The 25,004-nt window shown below is 40.1% G+C and overlaps 1 protein-coding gene and 1 long non-coding RNA gene across 2 annotated transcripts; one reads left to right on the top strand and one right to left on the bottom strand.

Annotated features, from left to right (window-relative positions):
• The first annotated feature begins 1,048 nt into the window (after positions 1–1,048).
• Positions 1,049–24,081, top strand: LOC101741770 (phenoloxidase-activating factor 2). The gene is made up of 9 exons (XM_038020008.2): positions 1,049–1,402; positions 10,000–10,210; positions 11,523–11,637; positions 12,828–12,909; positions 14,641–14,768; positions 17,491–17,720; positions 18,923–19,107; positions 22,958–23,122; positions 23,865–24,081. Exons 1-9 carry the CDS (start codon positions 1,397–1,399, stop codon positions 24,030–24,032), a joined length of 1,290 nt encoding a protein of 429 aa, XP_037875936.1. The 5' UTR covers positions 1,049–1,396; the 3' UTR covers positions 24,033–24,081.
• On the bottom strand, positions 3,529–6,555 carry LOC110385466 (uncharacterized). The gene is made up of 2 exons (XR_002430723.3): positions 6,188–6,555; positions 3,529–3,868 (listed from the first exon to the last, which is right to left on the bottom strand). It is a non-coding gene; the product is annotated as an uncharacterized LOC110385466 (long non-coding RNA).
• Positions 24,082–25,004: the final 923 nt, after the last annotated feature.

The raw sequence follows: 25,004 nt of genomic DNA, 5'->3' as shown, positions 1-25,004 counted from the left end.
CTTTACTCTTTTTCTTGGTATAGGTAGGTAAGGTACCATCACTGTATCACCATCACTATGTCTGCCGTGAAGCAGTTAAGTACGACTGGTACATCGACCCCACGTCTCGATATGGGTGATGGCCTTCGCGTCCTGAAGTCTGAGGCATCCCGTAACAAACTTAACACCAGTTGGGCCGTGATGTTCAGGATTTTCGATTCCAAATACGCCCATCGAGGTGATCAGATTTTCAACCAAACTAAATCTGGTTACTACACGTAAGTTGTCACACGTCATTACGGATCCTCCCGATCCACTAACGGTGCTTTTAGGTACCTCAAGCACCGGTCATCGTTCTCGTCGAACCCGTCACTTGCGACGAAGGGCTCGATAAGTAAATTACCCCACAAATACAGCCCACTGACCTTCTCGCCGGATCTTCTCAGTGGGTCGCGTTTCCGATCCGGTAAAAGATTCTGCGAAGCACGGGTCTTGCTAGGGTCCGTGTTAGCAACGTCGTCAGGTTTGAGCCCCGTGAGCTCGCCTACTAGTTAAGGTTACGCTGAAATAGCCTCTCAAGGCTATCAGCTTAGGTAGGAAAAAAAAGATTTATTCGCTAGACAGAAGGTTGTATTCGCATTCAGTGAGTGAGGTTACTCTGTTTCCGTAGGTACTCTAACCCAAGAACACACACATTTCTTTGTTTTAAATATGTTCAGTATGGGTAAGATACCGCTATCGAAGATTAGCTTAGATCGCTTCTAAATTTTTCTGATTCGCGATAAAGACTACCGTCTTGTGTTCCAAGGTTTGTAACGTTGATGTATATAAGCAAGAATCCAACTAAAGTAAGCCACGGGGTCATCTACCTATCATCTCTTTGTAACAAAAATAGAAAAAAATGCTAACATGAGTGGACAAGTAGTTAGTTACTGGAGCCCATGGACATCAACAACGTAAATACCGCCATCCATCTTGAAACCTGAATTCTAAGTCTCACTTTTAGAGCACCACGGCTGCCCGACCTGTCACACCGAAACGCATTACTGCTTTACGACAGAAATAGGCAGGGTGGTGGTACCTAGCCGTGCGGACTCACAAGACGTCCTACCACCAGTAAAAAGTAATAAAAATATCCCAAAAAAATTTATTACATGTATGTCCGTATCTTTATATCGAGAATCACTTATAGCATTAAACTGTAAAGAAACCAGAATAGTCTCATAAAAACAGCGTAACAAGATGGACGCTAAAACTTTGTAATCAATTGAACAACTATATAGCTTAAATTATTAAAGAAACCAATATTTTTATTGAAATATTAGCGAATTTAATTTAAAATTAATTTCTAAGAAATCTTTAATTGTGTACATAAATATAAATTAATTGACAGTGTTGTTATGACTGAATAAGTGTTATGAAGGTATGTTTTGTTTATCTCATTGTATGAATTAATTATAAGTTATAAACTAATAACAAGTTTTGGTTAGTGACTAAAGCCTTGATAAATCACAATTCACAATATTTTTATTGATTTTATTCCGATGTTATGGAATTAAACTGGTTATATGTAGTGACGTCACGCCACAATAGAGCTGCAAAAAATGTTGTTTTTAAACGCCATTAAGAAATCCGTGCTTGATTATGTGTAAACGGAACTTTATATCTTTATTCTTACCGATTAACAAAGTATATTGTTCGTTGAATTTTTGTTCCCTACCTATTCGCTAAAGGCATGTTCTAGCTACGCGCGGACGGGGCGTTGATCTCCTTTCTTTTTTTTAAATTTACTTTTGTATATTTGCAAATTCAAGTGTTTTGTCTAAGGTGATCCCGTCGCTCGCTTTTGTTGACTCATCTATTTGTTGTGCATCGATATTCAGCCCACTGAGTTTCTCGCCGGATCTTCTCAGTCGCTCGCGATTCCGATCCGGTGGTAGATTCTGCGGAGCACTGCTCTTACTACTAAATTCTCTCAGATTGAGCCCGTGAGCGTAGCTGAAATAACCTCTTGAGCTACCAGTGAATAGGTAGGGAAAAAAGAGCATTGTGAAGTACACATATTATAACACCAGTCTTACCAAACAGCTGCTGTTTGACTAAGAAAATTATATGTATTAAGAAAACGGGCACTAGCATTAGCATTATTTGTACTTAATATATTATAGTGTCGAATATTTCGTGTCTGTTATCCGAAACATCTCCGTACAGCATCCAGAGTACAGTACACGACAATAACCGCTCTTATTAAGTCTTTACTTATGAAATTGCCGTTTGGTATACAAAAAGTTGAGGCTATTGATATGCATCGATGGTATATAACGATTTATCTCTGACAGCGCGATAGTGATCTCTATATGCCCTTCTTGAAGAAGTCAGGTAGGGAAACAACAACTCTTCAAAGGCTTTTTGGTATTGCCTATCGGATATTGAATTTTTTCCTGTCAAGTAGTCGTTCAAACCTTGGAAAAATTAGGAGTCTGGCGTCACAAGGTCTGGTGAGTACAGTGGATGGTCATACGCGAGCTTCTCCGCCATTGTGTTTAGTTTTTCATAGTACACAACCGCAGTAATGCTGTTGCTATTCGGTAAGAAGCTGTGATAAATTAAACCGGCACTAGACCACCAAATAGTCCATGATTTTTTAGGAGTTCGGGAAATTTTCGTTTCGGGCATTGTCTAAGCGCTGAACCAGGGTCTAACCAACACGATGACCGCTTAGAAATGTCAAACATAATCATTTTTCATCGCAAGTGACAATGCGATACAAAATTCCTTCGTTTCTATGTCTGTTGAGCAACGCAAGACGTATCTTAAAGGGTTCGTCGCGCTGGCGACTACACGTCATTTCGGATCCTCTCGATCCACTAACGGTGCTTTTAGGTACCTCAAGCACCGGTGATCGCTCGCGACGAAGGGCTCGGCGAATAAATTAACCCACAGACACAGCCCACTGAGTTTCTCGCCGTATCTTCAGTTAGATTCTGCGAAGCACTTCTCTTGCTAGGGTTCGTGTTAGCAACATCGTCCGGTTTGAGCCCCGCGAGCTCACCTACTAGTTAAGGTTACGCTGATATGGTCTCTTAGGCCTCTTATGGTCTCTTATTGCTGATATGGTTACCATCAGCTTAGGTAGGAAAAATAAAAAAACGCTGGGAATCGTTCAGTTCATGCGGCACCAACAAGTTTGCTTACCTTGCCAATTTGACGCAAATCGATCAATATTGTTTTGATGCTAACGTTGAAAGTTGCTGCTAGCTCAGTGGTAGAATGAGTATCGTCAGCTTCCACTATCGCCTTTAATTCCTCGTTGTTGACTTTAGTTATCGTGCGACCGCGGGGCTTATTTTTTACATGAAAAATGTTAATGTCGGAAGCTTTCAAACAGATAGCAAGTCGTGTATTCGTTTGTAGTATTCACTCTGCGACATTAATGCTGTGAGCCGTTTGTGCGACATTGGTTCCACATAAGGGCTCGTGTTCAATAATGACCTCACATTTTTATCATCTGCGTATTAACGTAAAAGATAAATATAATGAAAACAAAACTTTAATAAAATAAAAATTAGAAGTATTATATAATTGTAATTGATCGAAATCTTGAGGTATCTCTGATTTTAGTCGAATATTAATTTCAAATTTGTAAGCATGCAAAATTTAAATACAACAAACTACAATTCCATTCATCATCATCATCATCATCAGCCTGTATCTCTCCACGCTGGATATAGGCCTCTCCCATAGTCCGCCACAATCAGCGATCCTCCACCTCCCGCATCCAATCTTCTCCAGCACATCACCGCAAATCATCGGTCCACCGGGCAGCGGGACACCCAACGATGCACTTACCAGTACATGGTCTCCAGTCCAGAACCTAAATCTTCTATTGCTAAAAAAAAAACAGTGTTGCAATCACGAATGCTCAACGTGCTTAATTTACCGACTTCCTTAACGGCTTGAGCGCTACTTGAACTCAAGCCCAACCTAGTCAGAAAACATGTCAATTATGTATATCTTACAATCCCGCGATCTAAGTCATACAAAACTAGAGGTCAACAAATGAAGGCTGTGTATTCACGATTTAACGTTTCAATGTATTTTAATGCAATTTACTGGTGGTAGGACCTCTTGTGAGTCCGCGCGGGTAGGTACCACTACCCTGCCTATTTCTGCTGTGAAGCAGTAATGCGTTTCGGTTTGAAGGGTGGGGCAGCCGTTGTAATTATACTGAAACCTTAGAACTCATATCTCAAGGTGGGTGGCGGCATTTGCGTTGTAGTTGTCTATGGGCTCCAGTAACCACTTAACACCAGATGGGCTGTGAGCTCGTCCACTCATCTAAGCAATAAATAAAAAAACTATTATGATAGTCACGCCGCATATTATTACGTAACTTGTCTCTGGTAGCCTAAAGGGCTATCCCAACTACACGGTGACGAGTGGGTGAGTCTACGGGAGAGAGTTGGCTAACACTAGCTCAAGCAAGGGAAGAGCTTTGCTGAATCTACCACTAGATCATGACATAAAATGTGTCACAAGCCAACGCTTGGGCGGATTGTACTTCTCTATCGCTTGTTCCGCGCTCTCGCTTGCACGCTCAGCCTCAGGCGGAACGTGACACTATTTCGTGCGTCCTTTTTTTTATAATTCTACCTATGCTGATACCCTTGAGAGGCTATTTCAGCTTCACCCTAACGTGTGTAGGTGAGCTCACGGGGCTCAAGTCGGAGTGTTGCTAACACTGACCCTAGCAAGAGCAGTGCTTCGCAGAATCTACCACCGGATCGGAAACGCGACCCACTGAGAAGGTCCGGCGAGAAACTCAGTGGGTCTATGGGTTAATTCGCTCGTCGAGCCCTTCGTCGCAAGCGACGGGTTTGACGAGGACAGTGACCGGTGCTTGTGGTGCCTAAAATCACCGTCAATGGATCGGGAGGATCCGTAATGACGTGCTATGGGCAACGTCGACTGTTTACCATTCAGTCTATAGGACCTGGTATCGTGCGTGCAGCCGGTGTTCATCGATTTATAAGACGCTATCACGTCAAAAAAAAGCGTCTTTTAATAAATGATTGCTTAAGAATAAATATGTTATTGTGTAAAACCAGTTTGCGTAATACATTTTCCTGTTCACCGTTTCCTGGTTCTAACATCATCATTTTGTATTGAAACTGCGTTAATATTCGTGGTTTTATGGTTGTGTTCATTTAAGACTCGTTTTATCGAAAAGATTTATAGAATTATTGCTTCTTAAATTTTTTGAAGTATGGTAATTCTGGCGATGCCGCCATTGTTGTTAGTGTCGAATGTTTAAACATCTTCAATTATTATATCGAGGGGTAAAAAGCTATTTGCTTTAAGTGATATTTTGGCAACTCTACAGGAGAGCCAATTAAAGTTTAAAGTTTGGAACAAATATCTAAACAAAAAAAACTTCCTCAGCTATTTGAATGGTCTAAACATAATTGAAATTCAATTAAAAACATCGATCTAATGATGCTAATATCAAATAAAACGGGAGGTTAATTACAAAGATAAATATCAATATAAATATAAAATAATCTTTCACTCCTCGGTATATGTAAATAAATAATTAGTTACATTAAAAATGATATGAAACTAAATAATATGAATTTGATTTATTAGGGGCTGTTTCAAATTTAAATTAAATGAATTGAAACTAGTTGGATGAAATCCATCGTTTGGAACCTCTGGGTCTGCGGAGGGACTTCGGTTCCCTCTGTATTTTGTACCGTATGTTCCATGGGGAATACTCTGAGGAATTGTTGATCTCCTTTTTATCATCGCACCTCCCGCCATCGGACAGTGCGTTTCCAGAGGTATTTTTTGCCGCGTACCTTCGGCTATGGAATGAGCTCCCCTCCACGGTGTTTCATGAGCGCGATGACATGTCCTTCTTCAAAAGAGGCTTGTGGAGAGTATTAAGCGGTAGGCAGCGGCTTGGCTCTGCCCCTGGCATTGCTGAAGTCCATGGGCGACGGTAACCACTCACCATCATGTGGGCCGTATGCTCGTCTGCCTACAAGGGCAATAAAAAAAAGGGATAGTATCAATAAAATGGTGGTCATTTACTGACACTTTTTCAGTTGACGTTTTTGTAGAACCCGATAAGCCACGTCCTGTGGCTTTATTTCATTCACTCACACTTACCTAAGCACTCACACACAGAGGTCAAAAAAAAACTTACAGGTTTTAACCTAAAGTAGTGGTAAATTAACAAAAAAAACAATTCACACAACTTCGCTCCTCGCGTTCTTTCCAAAATGTCTAGAGCTGCATAGTTTTTTCGTTTTGCTTATGTCATCTTATGACGAATGTTTTTTTTTTAAGAATTCATTATTGTTTTTTTTTATTGCACCAAGTAGTTTTGTATCGTCGGCCAGACTTGGCTGTATTCGAGTAATCGGTTGCTTATTATTAGTGCGGTAAGAGCCCAGATAATTTATTGGGAAACTTTGAATTAATATATTCTCATTCTCGAGATTCAAAGACGAGATGAATAACAGATTTTTCGTTAGTTTTTGCTTTAATCTTGTGACGTTGTGGGAGGTTTAAACGACGAAAAGAAATCTTCCACAGAGCGGGTGATATTTGCTCGGTAGACCGACAGTCCGAATGTTGGTTTTTTTTCCCCTACCTAAGCTGATAGCCTTGAGAGGCTATATCAGCGTCGCCTCAACTAGTAGGTGAGCTCACGGGGCTCAAACCTGATGACGTTGCTAACACGAACCCTAGCAAGAGCTGTGCTTCGCAGAATCTACCACCGGATCGAAAACGCGACCCACTGAGAAGATCCGGCGAGAAACTCAGTGGGCTGTGTCTGTGGGTTAATTTACTCGTCGAGCCCTTCGTCGCAAGCGACGGCTTCGACGAGAACGATGTCCAGTATCCAAATGTTGTTCGGAACTTGTATTTAAGCAAGTTTATCTTGAAAATGTCGTAAGTGAGATTCAGGCATCTGTCAAATATTTTGCGATGTATGATGGCTACCCGCCACAACGTGTTAAGTAAGTTTCTCGCCGGATCTTCTCAGTGGGTCGCGATTCCGATCCGGTGGTAGATTCAGCCAAGCACTGCTCTTGCTAGGGCTAGTTTTAGCAAGTCCTCGCCGGTGGAGCTCCATAAGCTCATCTTTCCGTACACGCGTAGCTGGAATAGCCCCTTAATGGAGACAAAAGGGTTATTTTACAAGTACCCCGTGTGCTGTAAGGAAGGTAGTCGGTGTTGAAAGAAATATTCAGTCTTAATAATGCCTATACAATATCAAAGCTGGTGCAAAAACTAGACCAAGGTGGTAACAACCCTCAGTAATGAGGAAGCGACGAAGGAGAAGAAGACAATATCATATTTGAATTTTAATTAAAATTCGCTATCTTATATTGTGGATTACACGTGGTGCTTCTTGCACCAGTTCAGAGAGTGTGAACTGTGAGACCCACGATAAGACGTGTTATCGTTTTAATTCTAATTCAATATAAATCCAATATTTCAATTCATTAGTCGCCTACTTCAAATCTGACACGTAATCTATATATTAATACGTGAAGCAAAAACTTTGTACCCCTATTTACGAAAATTGCGCGGACGCAGGAGTATGAAATTTCTCACACTTATAGAGAACATAGAGAAGAAGTGCAAAATGCTAATACATATTTGTTTAAAATTATGCATAAAAATACATTAAATCAATAAAGAAAACATTACTCACACTACCATGTATTTGACACGCACACATGCATATAAATATACTCTTTGTGTATTGTCAATTGTGAAACTTTTATTGTTTAAAGTCTATGGTCAATTTGAGAATAGATTAATATTTTTTGTCTTTAATATTATTTGTCTATAGTGTAATTTTATCTGTATTAATAATAGAAGTATAATAGTGTTTGACAATAGAACCTTAATAATGTTTAAGCTTTTAATTTCAATTAACTATAGTCGAATTTCGACTACTGCGGGGATCACTAGTTTATATAATGATCTGTAATGCACGAAAACAGATATCGAAACAACTCGTACTAACTACCAGGAACGCTCGAGAAGTTTTATACCATTACGAGCAACGCCATCTGTTGTCAAATAGAGAAAACTGAAATCGAAACGAACAGTAGTACTACCGGGAATGTTCTGGAAGTTGTAGATGTCATGTGTCGACATGAAGGCATAATTAAAATCAGTAATCAATTCCACCCAAAGCGAATGAAGCGTTTTGCGATAATTGAAATCCACCTTAATAACATACTTCGGTGAAAATTTCGATTTATCCCGAGCCCCAGCGCGTAACAATATAAAATATCTTTGCATTTTTTCAGACAGGTTGACATTTTTCTAAGTACATACCTACTTGACACATGTACACGAGCGACTTTCGCGGTGAAGGAATAATATCGCGTAATAAAATCGAACCCGCAAAATAAAATAAAATTGCGTAATTACTGGTGGTAGGGCGTGTTGTGAGCTCGCACAGGTAGAGACCACCGTCGCACTAAGACATATCAGTTATGTTAAGCTGATGCTGTCAGATCATTTCAGACAGCATCAGCTTAGCCTAACTTTTCTTTATAATTTACCTGCAAAAACCTTAGGGTTATCTGTGTGAGGCAATTAATGATTTTTTTATTATTGTTACAACAAATGATATAATATAATAAATAGGGACGTCGCATATTATTGTTGATTCGTAAACTCGTCCGTTCCTAATTAAACGATGCAAATATTATTATTTTTATTAAAAAATATTTGGCTCCAACGCCTTAGGCATTGATTTTGCTAATGTCACAGTAGGTATACACAGAAATGACAGGTGCTTAGACAAAAAAAAACGTGTGGCACTCGGGGACTGCTGCAGTAAAGCTATTGCATTTTTTATCAACTTATGCAATTATAATTAGACAATAATAATTTAATATTAAAACAATATTAAAATAAGACCACGCTATATTTATAAACTAATATAAACATTAACTGTCCCCTTCACACTCATAAGCTAGACCGCGCGAGAGAGAGATGGGCAGACTTTTCATGATGCGCATGCAGTGCGACGTGACGCCGCCCGCTTATTCACAAACACTACACAAGCGCAACGTGTGAATGTGTTAAACGCGTGCTACATGGTAGGCGGAGTGGCAGGTGTTAGGTTTTAATTTCGTTGCGGAATTTCTTGATTCGGTCGCCGCGCTCAAAGCCTGCGGTAAAAGCTATGCAATAGCTTAAAAATATCTAAATAAAAATAAGTTTGATCAGTTTTTCCTTACGCGAATTTGTGATTTTGAGAACAGCGCAAACAAATTTTTTAGACTAACTACTTTAAAGATAAATATTATTAGAAGATACAAATTTACATAAAATATTTACATGTTAGAATATACTAAAGTTAATAAAAAATTAATATTAATAGGCCGGGGGATGTCTTTTTTTTTATTGCCTTTGCAGGCTGACGGGCATACGGCCCACCTGATGGTGAGTGGTTACCGTCGCCCATGGACTTCAGCAATGCCAGGGGCAGAGCCAAGCCGCTGCCTACCGCTTAATACTCTCCACAAGCCTCGTTTGAAGAAGGACATGTCATAGCTCACATGTCTCTCGGTGGATTCATGTTGCGGTGTGTATTAGGCAACTCATGCCGTATCTAAAACATTAAATGTCACCGTTAAAACTCTTTTTTTATGTTTAAAAAATTACTGGTGGCCCTTAGGCCTTTCCAGTTTCACCAGGACAGGTGGGCGAGCAAAGGCTCAGTCAGGAGGGGTGGGATTTGCTAACAGCTGCCCGAGCGTCTCCGGAGGAGACCTAACAACTCAAGAGCAAATGCTTCGCGAATGAATGTACTACCGGATCGGAATCGCGACCCGCTGAGAAGACCCGGCGAGAAACTCAGCGGGCTGATGTATGGGTTAGGTTGCACGTCGACCTGTTTGTCGAGTTCGACGAGTACGGTTACCGATAAAACTCATCATTTGATCAAACAAACGCGTGTAAAACTGAGTTGTTTTTCAGATGAATTTCGTAATCGTTCTACTGGCTGCCGCGATTGCCGCGACTGCCGCACAGGAGCAGCCGAGCGAGGCCTTGAACAATACTATACTGAGCATCTTCAATTCCGCGCCCTCAACCCTGCAGCCAACGGAAGGAACCAGCTCGCCCGCTTCAACGATTGACCTCTCTGTATTCTTCACTACCGCTCCCACCACGACTGCGGCATCGACAGGTCGGTAATATCGTCGGTATTTAATCGAGAACTAGCTGACCCGGCAGACTGGTGGTGGGACCTCTTGTGAGTCCGCGCGGGTGGGTACCACCACCCTGCCTATTTCTGCCATGAAGCAATAATGCGTTTCGGTTTGAAGGGCGGGGCAGCCGTTGTAATTATACTGAGACCTTAGAACTGATATCTCAAGGTGGGTGGCGCATTTACGTCGTAGATGTCTATGGGCTCCAGTAACCACTTAACACCAGGTGGGCTGTGAGCTGGTCTACCCATCTAAGCAATAAATAAATAAAAAAGATGTCTATGGGCTCCAGTAACCACTTAACATCAGGTGGGCTGTGAGCTCGTCCGCCCATCTAAGCAATAAAAAAAATACAAAAAAACTTCGTAGTGCCTCAATCGATATATAAAAAACCTGTCCTACCTAAACTTTTGTATAAAATAAACTTAAAATAAACAAAATGAATCCGTCCGATGGGGGACACATCAAAGGAGAAACAAAATTGTTATTTTTATTTAATTTCGAGCATTTTCATATTTATTTACCTTTTAAACCTTCTCTGGACTTTCCCAAATACTTCAAAACCAAAATTAGCCAAATATGGCCAGCCGTTCTCGAGTCTTAGCGAGACTAACGAACAGCAATTCATTTTTATATATATATATATAGATAAAAGACAGATATAGATATAGATAGCTGAGTCTCGCGATGTTACTCACGGTTATTGTCGTACCGCGGGTGACGCCACGGGGCGAAGCTAATCTAAAAAGAGTAGCCTAAGTTACTCCTTATATCATCAGCTACCTATCAGTGAAAGTCTCGTCCAAATCGTCCCAGCCGTTCTAGAGATTAGCCGAAACAAACAGACAGACAGACAAAAATTGTCAAAAATGTTATTTTGGTGTATGTGTTACGGCAAAAGTAGATATTGCGGCAAATGTGCACATTTACCGGAAATATCTACTTTATACAATAACAACTACATTGAAAAAAAAATGCGAGGTTAATCCGCAAAAATAATTTTAGTCGTGTCTACTGCAACATATTCTAATAGATTTTTCGTATGTACTAATATTATACGACAGTGTGTATACAAAAATAATTGCGCTGAACTGGTCAGGTGAAAGACCTTACTGAAACCCCACTTAACGAGCGCGTACGCCAAGCCTCAGCTCGCAAACTATGGAAAGCATCTGTCGAGGCCTTAATAAGCGAATTCCACATGACCACGACTGCTCTGCCAAGAGCAACCGACTATGATGATGATGATGATGATATCCAAAAATAAATGTTTTGTGTTTTTACTTGCAGAGCCAGTGGAATGTACAACATTTTACGGACAGAAAGGAGTATGCGTCAGTTTCTTTCTGTGCACCTCGAAAAATAACACGTTCGACCTCGGAATTAACTCGTTGACGGACAATAGGTAAGTACAATTTTGATTTAGGGCATAGGATAGGAATAGGAAACCTATAAATCTTGGAAACTAAGAAGCTTAATAAACTAAACGGTGCTTAATAGACAATATAATAATACCCCTTATATGAAAGTAATAAAAATTATAATCCACTACATTTTATTTATTAAAAATTACAAGAAAGAAAAACAAAACTGCTGATCTCGCCTTAAAACCAAAATATGACATTTTTGTACAACAATATGATTTTCTTGAATTTTAATACTTTGCATTGCCTCCTCGTGCTTCCATTACTGCGTTTACGCGGCTTAGCATACTGTACACCAAGTTTCTTATACGGTTTTGGTAAATATTCTCCCATTCCTCTGTGAGAGCAATTGTGAGCTCACGAAGCGTGATTGGGGGAGAGTTTCGTTGTTTTACACCCCTAGTTGCATCACCCTAGCTTGTCCCATGCATGCTCGATAGGATTGATATCCGGGCTGCGTGCTGGCCACTCTATACGAGTAATGTTCGTTTCTTGTAAGTAGTCATTCACAATGAAACCTGTATGAGGTCGGGTATTATCGTGCATAAAAATAGCATGGGGATGCTATTTTTATGCACGATAATACCCGACCTCATACGTTCGGCCATTTATGGTCAATTTGGGTGAGGACCCAAATTGACCATAAATGGCCGAACGCGTTCATTAGGAATTCCTTCCGCATATCTTACGCTACTTAAAGAGCCGTTTTCTATGAACACCAGTTCTGTGCGATTCTCAGATGTAATTCCGACCCACACAAGTACAGACCCAGCACCTTAGGCTACTTTTTTTCTATGCATTCTTGCTTGAATCTTTCCACTGGTCTTCTATACTAAATTTATAGGCATAATGATGCGGGAAAAAAGGCCCAAAAAACGATGAAATTATCAGTTTTTTTTAATAATGCAAAAGATTTAAGCTATTGCTGGTATTAATATAAACTACTTATCATTCACGAATGCTGGCAGGCTTAAAAATTCAAACATAAATGCGGAAACGTTCAGAAATATGTTAGAAAAAAAAAAGGTGTTGTTAAAATACACCGTTTTGCTCTACAAAGAGATAAACGATAAAACAATCTTTATACAATTAGGATTTCGTGTCTTGAGATGATTTCCACAGGATACCTCACAGTCCGAGGATGTTACATCATACCCTTAACGTTCAACAGAATTTGCGCAACTTACACGGACGTGTGCTGCGTGTTTCCGGACCAAGCCAACGGGACTGCTGTAGTACCTGAGCCGGGAGCGGTAAGAACTAACATTGTCACTTTGTAGCAAGAAGCACAGCGATCTCTTACGATTCGCAGGGGGCTGTGCTTTCAATCGAATTGGGGTTTCAATGCGTCTTGAACAGACACGAATTTCAAACTTTTACATAAGCAAATACTTATTATTTCTAAAAGCCAAATTTCAAGTATAGTGTTATTATGTAGCTACAGTCCGTGAGCTCGTTTGACTAGAAAGTTGGAAATTTTTCGGAAAAAATAATCAGAATTGACACCCTCAAAAATGGCGCTAAATTAATCTGTTATTTAAAAATAATCAGAATTGGCACCCTCAAAAATGGCGCTAAATTAATCTGTTATTTAAAAAAAATCAGATATGACATTCTCAAAAATGGCGCTAAGTTAATCTGTAATAAAATAAAAACATAAATGACATTCTCAAAAATGGCGTTAAATTAATCTGTAATAAAATGAAAACGTGTGACATTCGGACTTTTTGGCGGGAACGCGAGGAGTGAAGTTGTGTGTTTTGTTTTATTTTGTCTATTTAGTGTTTCTTCAGGTTTAAATGTGTAATAGCGGTGGTTTATTAACTGTTTAATATCTGTGAAAGTGCACAAATGTTGGAAAACGAAACAAAGCCGCTGGACGTAACTTCTCGAGATCCTCCAAAAAGTCCACTGAAAAAATATTAGTAAATGACCACTATTTTACTGAGATTATATTTCATCCCATATCATCTGATTTAATTTCATTCCAGTTGATTAATGTCTCAAATTAATCATCTTCATTTCATTTCACTCCATAATATCATTTTTCATAAAAATATGAATATAAATTAAAATAAGACATGACTTAAAGGTCTTAGTTACTAGGTCATAAAATCCCTTAAAAAAAAAAGTGACATTCTTAAAAATGACACTAAATAAATAGAATCTGTATTAAAATTGAATAAAATAAAAACATAAATGACATTCTCAAAATGGCGCTAAATTAATCAGTAATAAAATAAAAACATAAATTACTTTCTCAAAATTGGTGCTAAATTAATCTGTAATAAAATAAAAACATAAATGACACTCTCAAGTATGGGCCTAAAACCATAGATTATACAACACTGAAGTATGAAACCTAAAACGTTGCCAGGTCATAAATTCCCTTAAAAAAAAAAACAGAATGACACACAAAAAAAGCGGTAAATTAATCTGTTAAAAAAATTAAGACTTAGTTTAAAAAAAGTAATTAGAAACGAAGTTCTCAAAAACAGTGCTAAATTAATGTCAATTTTTTATATCAGAAATGACGCTCAGAAATTTTGCGAAATTATCCTGTAATAAAATAAAAACAGTATAGTCCCCGGAGTATTCGTCATATACAGTATATTCCAACAAATATCAAAGTCACGTTAAACAGGACCATTGGAACCCGATAATAATAGAAATCGGGCACTATGAAACAATTAGAATGATGACCAATCGTAAATAGTTATTCAAATACGTGTTGACTAGACCTTTTTTGTATTATGAGCGGCTTCAAAATGAATGGCTTCAATGATTGCACGCTTTATTGTAATGTCGTGAACAAAAGAATTCGTAATGCAGATGCTGTCAATCCATGGCTTTAGAATTTATAGATATGCAGAGATCGGCATACCGCGGGCCGTAAATTTTTAAGTTATATTTTACTATGTAGCACCGATAGAACTAGAATGTTCTAGAACACTCGATACATCTGTAACATTTATTGGTGGCAGCAACAAGAGCCTCCAGGGCAGGGCTGCGGCTGGCGGAACCCTGACGGAATCGCTCTGGAGACAGCGTACCAAAGCGAGGAAGGCTTCAGCAAGTTCGGTGAAATACCCTGGATGGTTGTCATTTTGCGGTAAGCGATTTTTTTTGGAGTAGAATTGTCAAACAGTAATCCCCTTTATAACACGGTAGATTGGACCGCGTTATAGGAAACGCTTTATAGGCTCTATACTCACATAACGAGCTTGGTTGATCCCATATAACGTGTTATGCACAACAAAAATATAAGTATATTATTATATACGAATATTATACAACATAACCAAGGTTGTTACAATTCAAAAACTAGGAACACAAATTTAATAAATTAATTTTATTTTATTTTATTAAGCTATTTAATTGCATAGCTTTTATCCCGGGCTTTGAGCGCGGTGACCGAATCAAGAAATTCCGTAACGAAAATTAAACGTAACACTCCGCCTACCATGTAGCTTGCGTTCAACACATTCACACGTTGCGCTTGTGTAGTGTTTGTGAATAAGCGCGCGGCGTGACGTCGCACTGCATGCGCATCATGAAAAGTCTGCCCATCTCTTTTTCGCGCGGTCTAGCTTATGAGTGCGAAGGGGACAGTTAATGTTTTGCTTTTGTTAATGTTTACAAATATAGTGTAGTCTTATTTTATTATTTTTTTAATATTAAATTATTATTGTTTGATTATAATTACATAAGTTGACAAAAAATGCTATGTAATTGCTTTACCGCGGCAGTCGCCGAGTGCCACACGTGTTTTTTTTTCTATAACAACAGAACTGACACAATGTGCAAAGGTAGGTACGCGAAATAAATTATGAACTGTATAATTCATTATGAATTTCGCGGTATGTCGTCGTGGCCTAAAGGATAAGACGTGTCCGGTGCATTCGTATGTAGCGATGCACTGGTGTACGAATCCCGCAGGCGGGTACCAATTTTCCTAATGAAATACTTACCAACTGTTCTCGATTGACTTCCACGGTGAAGGAATAACATCGTGTAATAAAAATTAAACCCACAAAATTATAATTTGCGTAATTACTGGTGGTGAGCTTCTTGTGAGTCCGCGCGGGTAGATACCATCGCCCTGCCTATTTCTGCCGTGAAGTAGTAATGCGTTTCGGTTTGAAGGGCGGGGCAGCCGTTGTAACTATACTGAGACCTTAGAACTTATATTTCAAGATAGGTAGCGCATTTACGTTCTAGGTGTCTATGGGCTCCATTAACCACCAGCAGGTGGGCTGTGAGTCCGTCGGCTGGGCGTCCTTGGGGTGAGCCGCGCCGTCTAGTTGCAGTGTTGACCGCGGTAGCCCCCCTACCTCATCCGGGTTCTGACCTCGGAGGGGATCGGACGTCGGGTGTAAGAGTGCAGGGGAGTCGTTTAATGGGTGGGTCCCAAAATCCTTGGGCCCGCGGTCTGCTCCACCCCTTATGTAGAGATAATAAACACCCAAACAAAAAGCAAACGAATTTGACATCACAAGTTTGTCCGATGTGGGAATCGAACCCGCGACCCTGGGCGCAACAGTCAGCTTCGCTAACTACTGCACCACCAAGTCAGTTGCCTACTTAAACACATTATTTCTTGTTTTGCTTTTATCTGACAGTTGTTTGTAACTGACTCCTTTTTTTTGTTTTTTTTTTTTTTTTTTTTTTGGTCAGGAGGAAATCGCCGGACTTCCGCCCTCCACTGGGGACGGCGGGCGGAGCATGTCGGAGTCGAACCGACTAAAACCTCCTGTCGCTCAACAACCAACGTCCAAACCTCACATGAGACAGAACTCATGAAAAGGCAAAGGGGGGAAAGTGAAGTGTTTAGTGCGGAGCACATCTCTCCCATCACCCTCCCCCTCGGGACGCCGGACTGGCGGTCGTCGGCGCCACGACCACCAGCCCTCTCGGTCGGCAGGCTATCCGGAGCCCGCCTAGATGGCGCCGGTTAGAGTGAGCTATCCTACGGAATACCCCGCTGGGTCAGAACCAGCGTGGGTCGAGGATAGCCGGCCTTCCATCACCCGGATGCTCTTGCGTAAAACGCGTGCAGAGCAGCTTGCACGACGTCTTCTTAGGTCCCCCTCGCCGGTCCCCAGACCGACATATGAGGGGGACCCGAAACACTTAGAGGGCCAGGGCTTGGGCGAAATCCGCCTCCCTGGCCCCCGCTCGACGGCGGCGGGCTTGCGCGTCTCTAACGCGCCCCGCCGCCTCCTTCTGCGAGATGGTGCACTCGCAGAAGTCGAGCATCGCCTTCCACGACTCGTCGTCGCCGAGCATCGATGCCACAACACTCGGCAACGACAAGTCGTTTCCTATTTTTGCGACGAGGACACGGCGCCACCCCTCCCATGCGGGGCAGGCGACGAGCGTATGCTCTGCCGTGTCCAAGTCGCAATCACAATGGTGGCACTCTGCCTCCTTTAGACGCTATTTTGACTCACTATAAGCGGCCAGATTCCATTCAAACTTTGTAGATTTATCGAGGAACGATGACAATACACTATAATTTAATAAGATTATTTCATTATTCAATTTGCAAAATAAGATTTTTGCCAATTTATATAATTTTTGTCTATAGTCGATAAGGCAGGAATTGATGTTAAAGTACTTAATAGTTTTAAAAATACGCTTTTATAGAAAATTTAACTAAAAACATGAAAAATAAATAATATAAAGCGAATTGTATATAAAGCGTGCTTTTTTTGTTTTTTTTAAACTATTATTTATTTAGTTTCTCTGATGATTTAACTTGTTTTTGTTTGTAAGGACTACGGTTGATCTGACGTGTTGGTCTCCCTTGAAACAAGCAAATGTGTTTTTAGAACTGAGCTCCGATTCCCTGACGACCCCGAAAGTCAGAAGTTGTACGTATACATCGGCGGGGGATCGCTCATCCACCCGAGCGTGGTGCTGACCGCGGGCCACATGTTGAACGAGTCCGTGCCCCTCACCGCCAGGGTCGGGGACTGGGACGCGAGGAACATCGACGAGGTGTTCACCCACCAGGACAGAAACGTCAAGAGCTTCATCATACACGAACAGTTTAACAGAAGTGCGTTGTATGACTTTTTTACTTAATTTTGTCTTATTAGGCAGACGACCATACGGCCTACCTGATGGTGACCGTTACCGTTGCCCATGGACTTCAGCAAGGCCATGGGTATAGCCAAGCCGCTGCCTACCGTTTAATACTCTTTACCAACCTCGTTTGAAGAAGGTTGTGTCCTATATATATATATAATATACATAAATACCAAACTAATAAAAGCGTGTATACTCGTACTACCAAAAATCACATATCATATGGCTACAGAAAAACAAAGCTTAAATCGATTTAGGCGACAAAAAATTATGACATCGTAATAATGCCTACCGTTAAGTACTCTCCACAAGCCTCGTTTGAAGAAGGACATGTCATAGCGCTCGGGAAACACCGTGGAGGGGAGCTCATTCCATAGCCGGATGGTACGTGGCAAAAAATATCTCTGGAAACGCACTGTAGAAGACCGCAGTGGCTCCAGGTAGTATGGATGAACTCTACTCCGCTGGCGGGCGGTGCGATGGTAAAAACTAGATGATGGTAGCATCTCGAACAATTCCTCCATAACTTAACCTACTACTGCAGGTCTAGAGCCCTACGACACCTTGAGCCATCGAAGTCTCAAAGGTCGATGGAAATAAATTAGTGGTACCTACCGACACGGAAACCTCTGCCCATGTTCCAACCATAAGCATAAATAAACTAATATTAGTCATTTAATTCTGTTTCTTCTACCCGTCCTGTACCTATTATGTAATATTACTATAAATTATGATATGTAACGGAATCTTTGAACGACATTTTGACCGACTTCAAGACGCGAGGTTTTATTGTATTGACTTGAACTTTTGCACAGGCGTCAAGGACCGATGACAATATCATCACCTATCTAATCTTAGATCGAAGTATCTAATTTATCAACAAAAACCAATTGGCCAGTTACAGGTTGTAGGACCTCTTTTACTCGTGGCAGAACCTCTTGTCCGCGCGGGTAGGTACCACCGCCCCGCCTATTTCTGCCGTGAAGCAGTAATGCGTTTCGGTTTGAAAACTGGAGTAGCCGTTGTAACTATACTGAGATCTTAGAACTTATATCTCAAGGTGGGTGGCGCATTTACGTTGTAGATGTCTATGGGCTCCAGTAACCACTTTACACCAGCAAGCAAAAAAACAAACAAAAAAAAGCTTACTATAGCCACTAATAATCGTTTTAGGGAAATTTTTATACGACGCCGCTCTACTTTTCCTTGAGTCGCCCGTTGATCTGACTCCCAACGTGGGCGTCGCCTGCTTGCCGCCGCCCATGGACTCTCCCGCTGCCAAGACCAAGTGCCTCGCCACCGGCTGGGGCAAGGACAAGTTCGGGAAGGAAGGGAGACACCGGGGCATCATGAAAAAGGTCGGTCCCCTAATTCTCTCAGAATGGTCTCCGTGTACAGAAGGATCTATGGTCTACGAATCTTAACATTTTGGCGGGAACGCCAAGAGTGAAGTTGTGTGTGATGTTTTATTTAGTCTATTTAGTGTTTCTTCACTTTTAAATGTGTAATAACGGTGGTTTATTAACTGTTTAGTATATGTGAGAGTGCACGAATGTGGGAAAATGAAACAAAGTCGCTAAACGTAACTTCTCGGGAACTCTTAAAAAGTCCACTGAAAAAATCTTAGTAAATGACCACCATTTTACTAAGATTATATTTCATCCCATATCATCTCATTTCATTTAATTTCATCCTAGTTGATTAATGTCTCAAATTAATCAACTTCATCCATTTAATTTCATTTCACTCCATATTATTATTTTTCATAAAAATAAGAATATAAATTAAAATAAGACATGACGTAAAGGTCTTAGTAACCAGGTCATAAATTACCTTAAAAAAAATAATTTCATTTTAACTTTTTGGCGGGAACGTGAGGAATAAAGTTGTTTGTGATGTTTTATTTTGTCTATTTAGTGTTTCTTCAGGTTTAAATGTGTAATAACGGTGGTTTATTAACTGTTTAGTATCTGTGAAAGTGCACAATTCTGAGAAAATCAAACAGAGGCGCTGAAAGTAACTTCACGGTATCCTCCCAAAAAATCCACTGAAAAAGTCTCAGTAAATGGCTGGCCATTTTACTGAGATTATAATATATTTCGTCCCATATCACCTCATCTCATTTAATTTCATGATAATTGATTAAGTTTCCTTCGTTTTATTATTATTCATAAACTGTAAATAATTAAAACGACGAATTATAGAAATCTTATTACTTGACACTGGCTAATGCACAAACCGTGCCGGAGCCAAAAACTAAAGCTTCTTCTTTACTAAACTACAATTAACACTAATAGTAGGTATAGAGTAGCGGTGTGTTATAACATGCCCCTCTCTCCTGTGGTTGTCGTAAGGCAGTTGATAATTCGCCAGGAAAATGACCTTTATTGGTATATTAAGGTACCACCACTTTGCCTATGTCTGTCGTGAAGCTATCCTCCTATCCAAGCTTAATCATCGTTGGAGGTGCTCCCGTGAGCTCCTTCACCAGTATACGCTATTGGGGCTCCGGTTCGCAAAAACAGAACATAGCTAAAATAAGAACATTTTGTTGTATGCCTGATCGACACTTAAGATCGTTTCCTGGGATACAGCTTGAGATATCAAGTTGAAACAGGTGGCTACTTAATAGGAGTGGGTGATATAAATCGTATATAGATTCAATATCTATATATCGCAGTAATATCGTTGAATCCGATATCGCCCCGCACGAAATCTATATATCGATATCAGCCGATACACGATATTGCTCGATGTGATGCGCATCGCCATATCGTACCGATTCGTGAATCGAAATCTATATTTCGATATCAGCCGATACACGATATTGCTCGATGTAATGCGCATCGGCATATCGTACCGATTCGTGAATCGAAATCTATATTTCGATATCAGCCGATACACGATATTGCTCGATGTAATGCGCATCGGCATATCGTACCGATTCGTTAATATCAGCAATATTCGTTTGGTTCGTATCGAATCGGCCAGAGTGAGTGAGCGCACGATAGAGATATCATGTGATGAATGAAACAGAAACAGGCATTATCCATACAATTGTAAACCTTATATTTAAGTCCATATGTCTGTAGATTATTCTTAGCGTATCAGCAGGATACAATTAAGGAAAGAAGTTTCAACTTTCGACCCTAACTTGAATGCAGTATAGCCTATTTGCATCGTTGAATTTAATTTCACGCGCTTTGACCTTGAACTAAAATTTTTGGACAAGTGTTTATAAATACTTAAAAGTTTTTTGTGTTTGATTTTTAAAGTACACATTTTTCTATTTTTAGTTGAATCCAAATAATTGAGTTTATTTCTTGTGTTTGTATTAAACTTTTGAAATCTACACTCTTTTGGTATATTTTGTAATTTTAAATTAAGACACAAAATACTAAAAACTGAAAATAATGTAGCCAGTCCTAAGCCTGGTAAAAGCATGAAGGAAAGTTTTTTTGATATTTTTATTTTCATGTTCTTTTTATTACTTTAAGATCATATTATAAATTGATATCAGAAAACCAACCGTATAACGTTGACTTAAATCTATATCTACTACGATATTATATCAGCGTATCGTTTCAAATCTCAAATATCATGAATCGAGAAAATCTACTAGCATCCATCAATATATAGATTCAGAAAATATATAGATTCAATATCCGATATTAATCCTCGATATATAGATACGATTCGATACGCGGCAAAACCGATATTACCCACTCCTACTACTTAAGTATTGATACGCGCTGACGGGTCGGTCTAAATAAGAACTTTTCAACGATATGAAAATGAAAACTCAATCTAATTCATAGAACATTTAATTTGGACTTTAATTATGGCAATTCGGCCCTTTCGCTTCGAGTAGAAAGTAGTCTGTAGTGGAGTTTTTTATTTATTGCTTAGATAGGTGGACGAGCTCACAGCCCACCTGGTGTTAAGTGGTTACTGGAGCCCATAGACATCTACAACGTAAATGCGCCACCCACATTGAGATATAAGTTCTAAGGTTTCAGTATAGTTACAACGGCTGCCCCGCCCTTCAAACCGAAACCCACAGACACAGCCCACTGAGTTTCTCGCCGGATCTTCTCAGTGGGTCGCGTTTCCGATCCGGTGGTAGATTCTGCGAACCACGGCTCTTGCTAGGGTTCGTGTTAGCAACGTCGTCAGGTTTGAGCCCCGTGAACTCACCTATTAGTTAAGGTTACGCTGAAATAGCCTCTCAGGGCTCTCAACTTAGGTAGGAAAAATAATAAAAAATCAAACCGAAACGCATTAGTGCTTCACGGCAGAAATAGGCAGGGTGGTGGTAGCTACCCGTGCAGACTCACAAGAGGTCCTACCACCAGTAAAAAAGCTTGCATAATGAATATGGGCTTCCACAGAGGCGGATTATCCGTAAGGCAAACTAGGCACGTGCCTAGGGGCGTGTAGTTACAAGGGGCGCGCGAGCAGAGAATTTTTAAATAAATTAAGAATTAACATATCGACGATTAAGAACTAAATGCTGATCTATAATCTAAATCTATAATAGATTATTCCTATTTGGCTTATTTCCCAGAGCAGAGAAGAATCATGAATTTCGATTTTCGTTCTGTCATCCCTCTTGATTTCTTCACAGTTATAACGACATTTTCATTCGCGCATTAGCGTAAGTACAAGGGTCCTGGTCTACTAAAGTCTAGGGTTTGATGATACCACGTCATCGTAATTGCATAAACAACTAGTTAAAATTTATAGTATTACTAGCGACCCGCCCTCGCTTCGCTTCGCTTCGGAAACATTACATTTTATAATTGATAGGCGAGTCCCGTCATGTTGCGCGCGCTACGACAATAACTGTGGGTGACTCCGTGGGGCAAAACTAGTCTAAAAAAAAGTAGCCTACGTTATTCCTTATATCATCAGCTACCTATTAGTGAAAGTCTCATCAAAATCGTTCCAGCCGTTTCAGAGATTATCCGGAACAAACAGACAGACAGACAACCAGACAGACAAAAATTGTAAAAAATGTTGTTTTGGTGTATGTAGCGTATATATATTCATATGGATGTAGTAAAAAGCAGTTATTTCAATATTACAAACAGACACTCTAATTTTATTTATATGTGTAGATGATGACCATTTATGGCCGGTACAGGGGCGCCAATAAAGTGATTGCCTAGGGCGCTCTGGATCCTTAATCCGCCACTGGGCTTCCAGATCGAGGTGCCGGTTGTCGAGAACCAGGTTTGCCAGCGCGAGCTCCGCAAGACGCGGCTCGGGAGGCTGTTCCAGCTCCACGAGTCGTTCATGTGCGCGGGGGGGCAGCGCGGCCGCGACCCCTGCACCGGGGACGGGGGGTCGCCGCTCGTGTGCCCCATACCGGTAAGCGTATTACTCATTCGAACCAAAACGTAGGGTGAGGGCAGGTAAGCCGTAAGACCGGGGATTCCTCTGGCAGGACGATAATAACAAAAAAAATTATAGTTTAAATAAACAAAAAAAATACGCCCTTTATAGAAAATCCAGCTAAAAATAGAACTAAAACTTTAATAAATTTGAATTAAAAATAGTGTAAGAAAAAATGATTTTATTGTAAAAAAAGCGTGGAGTGCTTTTCAGGATATTATCAAAATAACCCTTGTACTCATATCTGTTTATAAAATATTTATAACTACATACTGATACCAAGCACTCCACGCTTTTCTTACAATAAAATCATTTTTTCTTACACTATTTTTAATTCAAATTTATTAAAATTTTAGTTCTATTTTTAGCTGGATTTTCTATAAAAGCGTATTTTTTTTGTTTTTTTAAACTATTATTTATTTTCCATTTTTTAATTGAATTTCAATTTTTTTATTTTTTTTTTAAATATTGAATTGTCATCGGTCCTTAATAAGTAAACCAAATTTTGAGTTAATCCGACGTTTTGAAGGGGGTCAAAATCATGTTCAAAGATTCCGTTACATACTAACATACGTACGTCTGAAGCTAATAAAATTTTATTATAAATCCAGAAAACCACAATACTACTCACCGCAAAAGAAGCTTCACTTCTTACACTCACGCACCAAGTTGCAGACGCCATTTTATTTTGTTTTGTATCTTTTTTTGTCTCGATTAGAACCAAACGAACCGGTACTGGCAGTCCGGGATCGTGTCCTGGGGCATCGGCTGCGGGGAGCAGGGCACCCCGGGCGTGTACGTGGACGTCAGCAAGATCCGCGCGTGGATCGACGAGAAGGTCGCCGAAAACGGATTCGACACGAAAGCTTACCAACCTAAGATTTGAATTACGCAGCGTTCGTTTTCAATTAATAAATAAATAATTTAAAAAAAAAGGTTTTATATTTTGTGTATTATTTTCTGACTACCTTCACGTGAATTCCGATACCTCGACACTCGTAGCTTGAGGTCAATGGAACATTGAAAGCATTGACATACCGTCGAAATTGTATAACAAGTACCCGCCTTGAAAGCGTCGCGTCGTGGCTTATAAGATAAGACGTCCGATGCATTCGTGTTTAGCGATGCACCGGTGTTCGAATCCCGCAGGCGGGTACCAATTTTTCTAATGAAATACGTACTTTGCGAATGTTCACGATTGACTTCGACGGTGAAGGAATAACATCGTATAATAAAAATCGCACCAGCAAAATTATGTAATGCCTATAATTTTACTGGTGGTAGGACCTCTTGTGAGTCAGCGCGGGTAGGTACCACCACCCTGCCTATTTCTGCCGTGAAACAGTAATGCGTTTCTGTTTGAAGGGTGGGGCAGCCGTTGTAACTATACTTGAGACTTTAGAACTTATATCTCAAGGTGGGTGGCGCATTTACGTTGTACATGTCTATGGGCTCCAGTAACCACTTAACACCAGGTGGGCTGTGAGCTCGTCCACCCATATAAGCAATATTCAATGATATTTAAAACCGGAATGAATGGCTACAGGGGAATCAAACAGGACAGTGGTTCCTGTCCAGGTGGGTATAGGGTATAGTATAGGGATATACTGCCATCTTAAGGGAAAAATACGTATCTGACAATTTTGTTTTTTTATATTGAGTTACCTGCATATTTGAAATCAGTTAAAAGAGATACATCAATTCCGGTTTTATATTTGGTTTTAATTGAACGCACCTCTATAAAATATTAGTTTTAAATGAGACGCTCTGCTATTTTGTTTAATATTTACGAAGTAGGAAAACATGTCTAGCGTAATAATAAGTTGAAAAGACGCATTTAAGTCGTTTGTAAGAGAAT

This window comes from Bombyx mori, chromosome 24 (genome assembly GCF_030269925.1).
Source record: "Bombyx mori chromosome 24, ASM3026992v2".
Taxonomy (NCBI): Eukaryota; Metazoa; Arthropoda; class Insecta; order Lepidoptera; family Bombycidae; genus Bombyx; species Bombyx mori.
This window is presented reverse-complemented; position numbering and strand designations above follow the sequence as displayed.

Excerpts from the sequence above, each read along its gene's own strand:
- LOC101741770 (XM_038020008.2), top strand. Across the intron at positions 11,638-12,827 it reads AACTCGTTGACGGACAATAG|AATTTGCGCAACTTACACGG; the intron begins GTAAGTACAATT and ends AACGTTCAACAG. Across the intron at positions 19,108-22,957 it reads ACCGGGGCATCATGAAAAAG|ATCGAGGTGCCGGTTGTCGA; the intron begins GTCGGTCCCCTA and ends CTGGGCTTCCAG.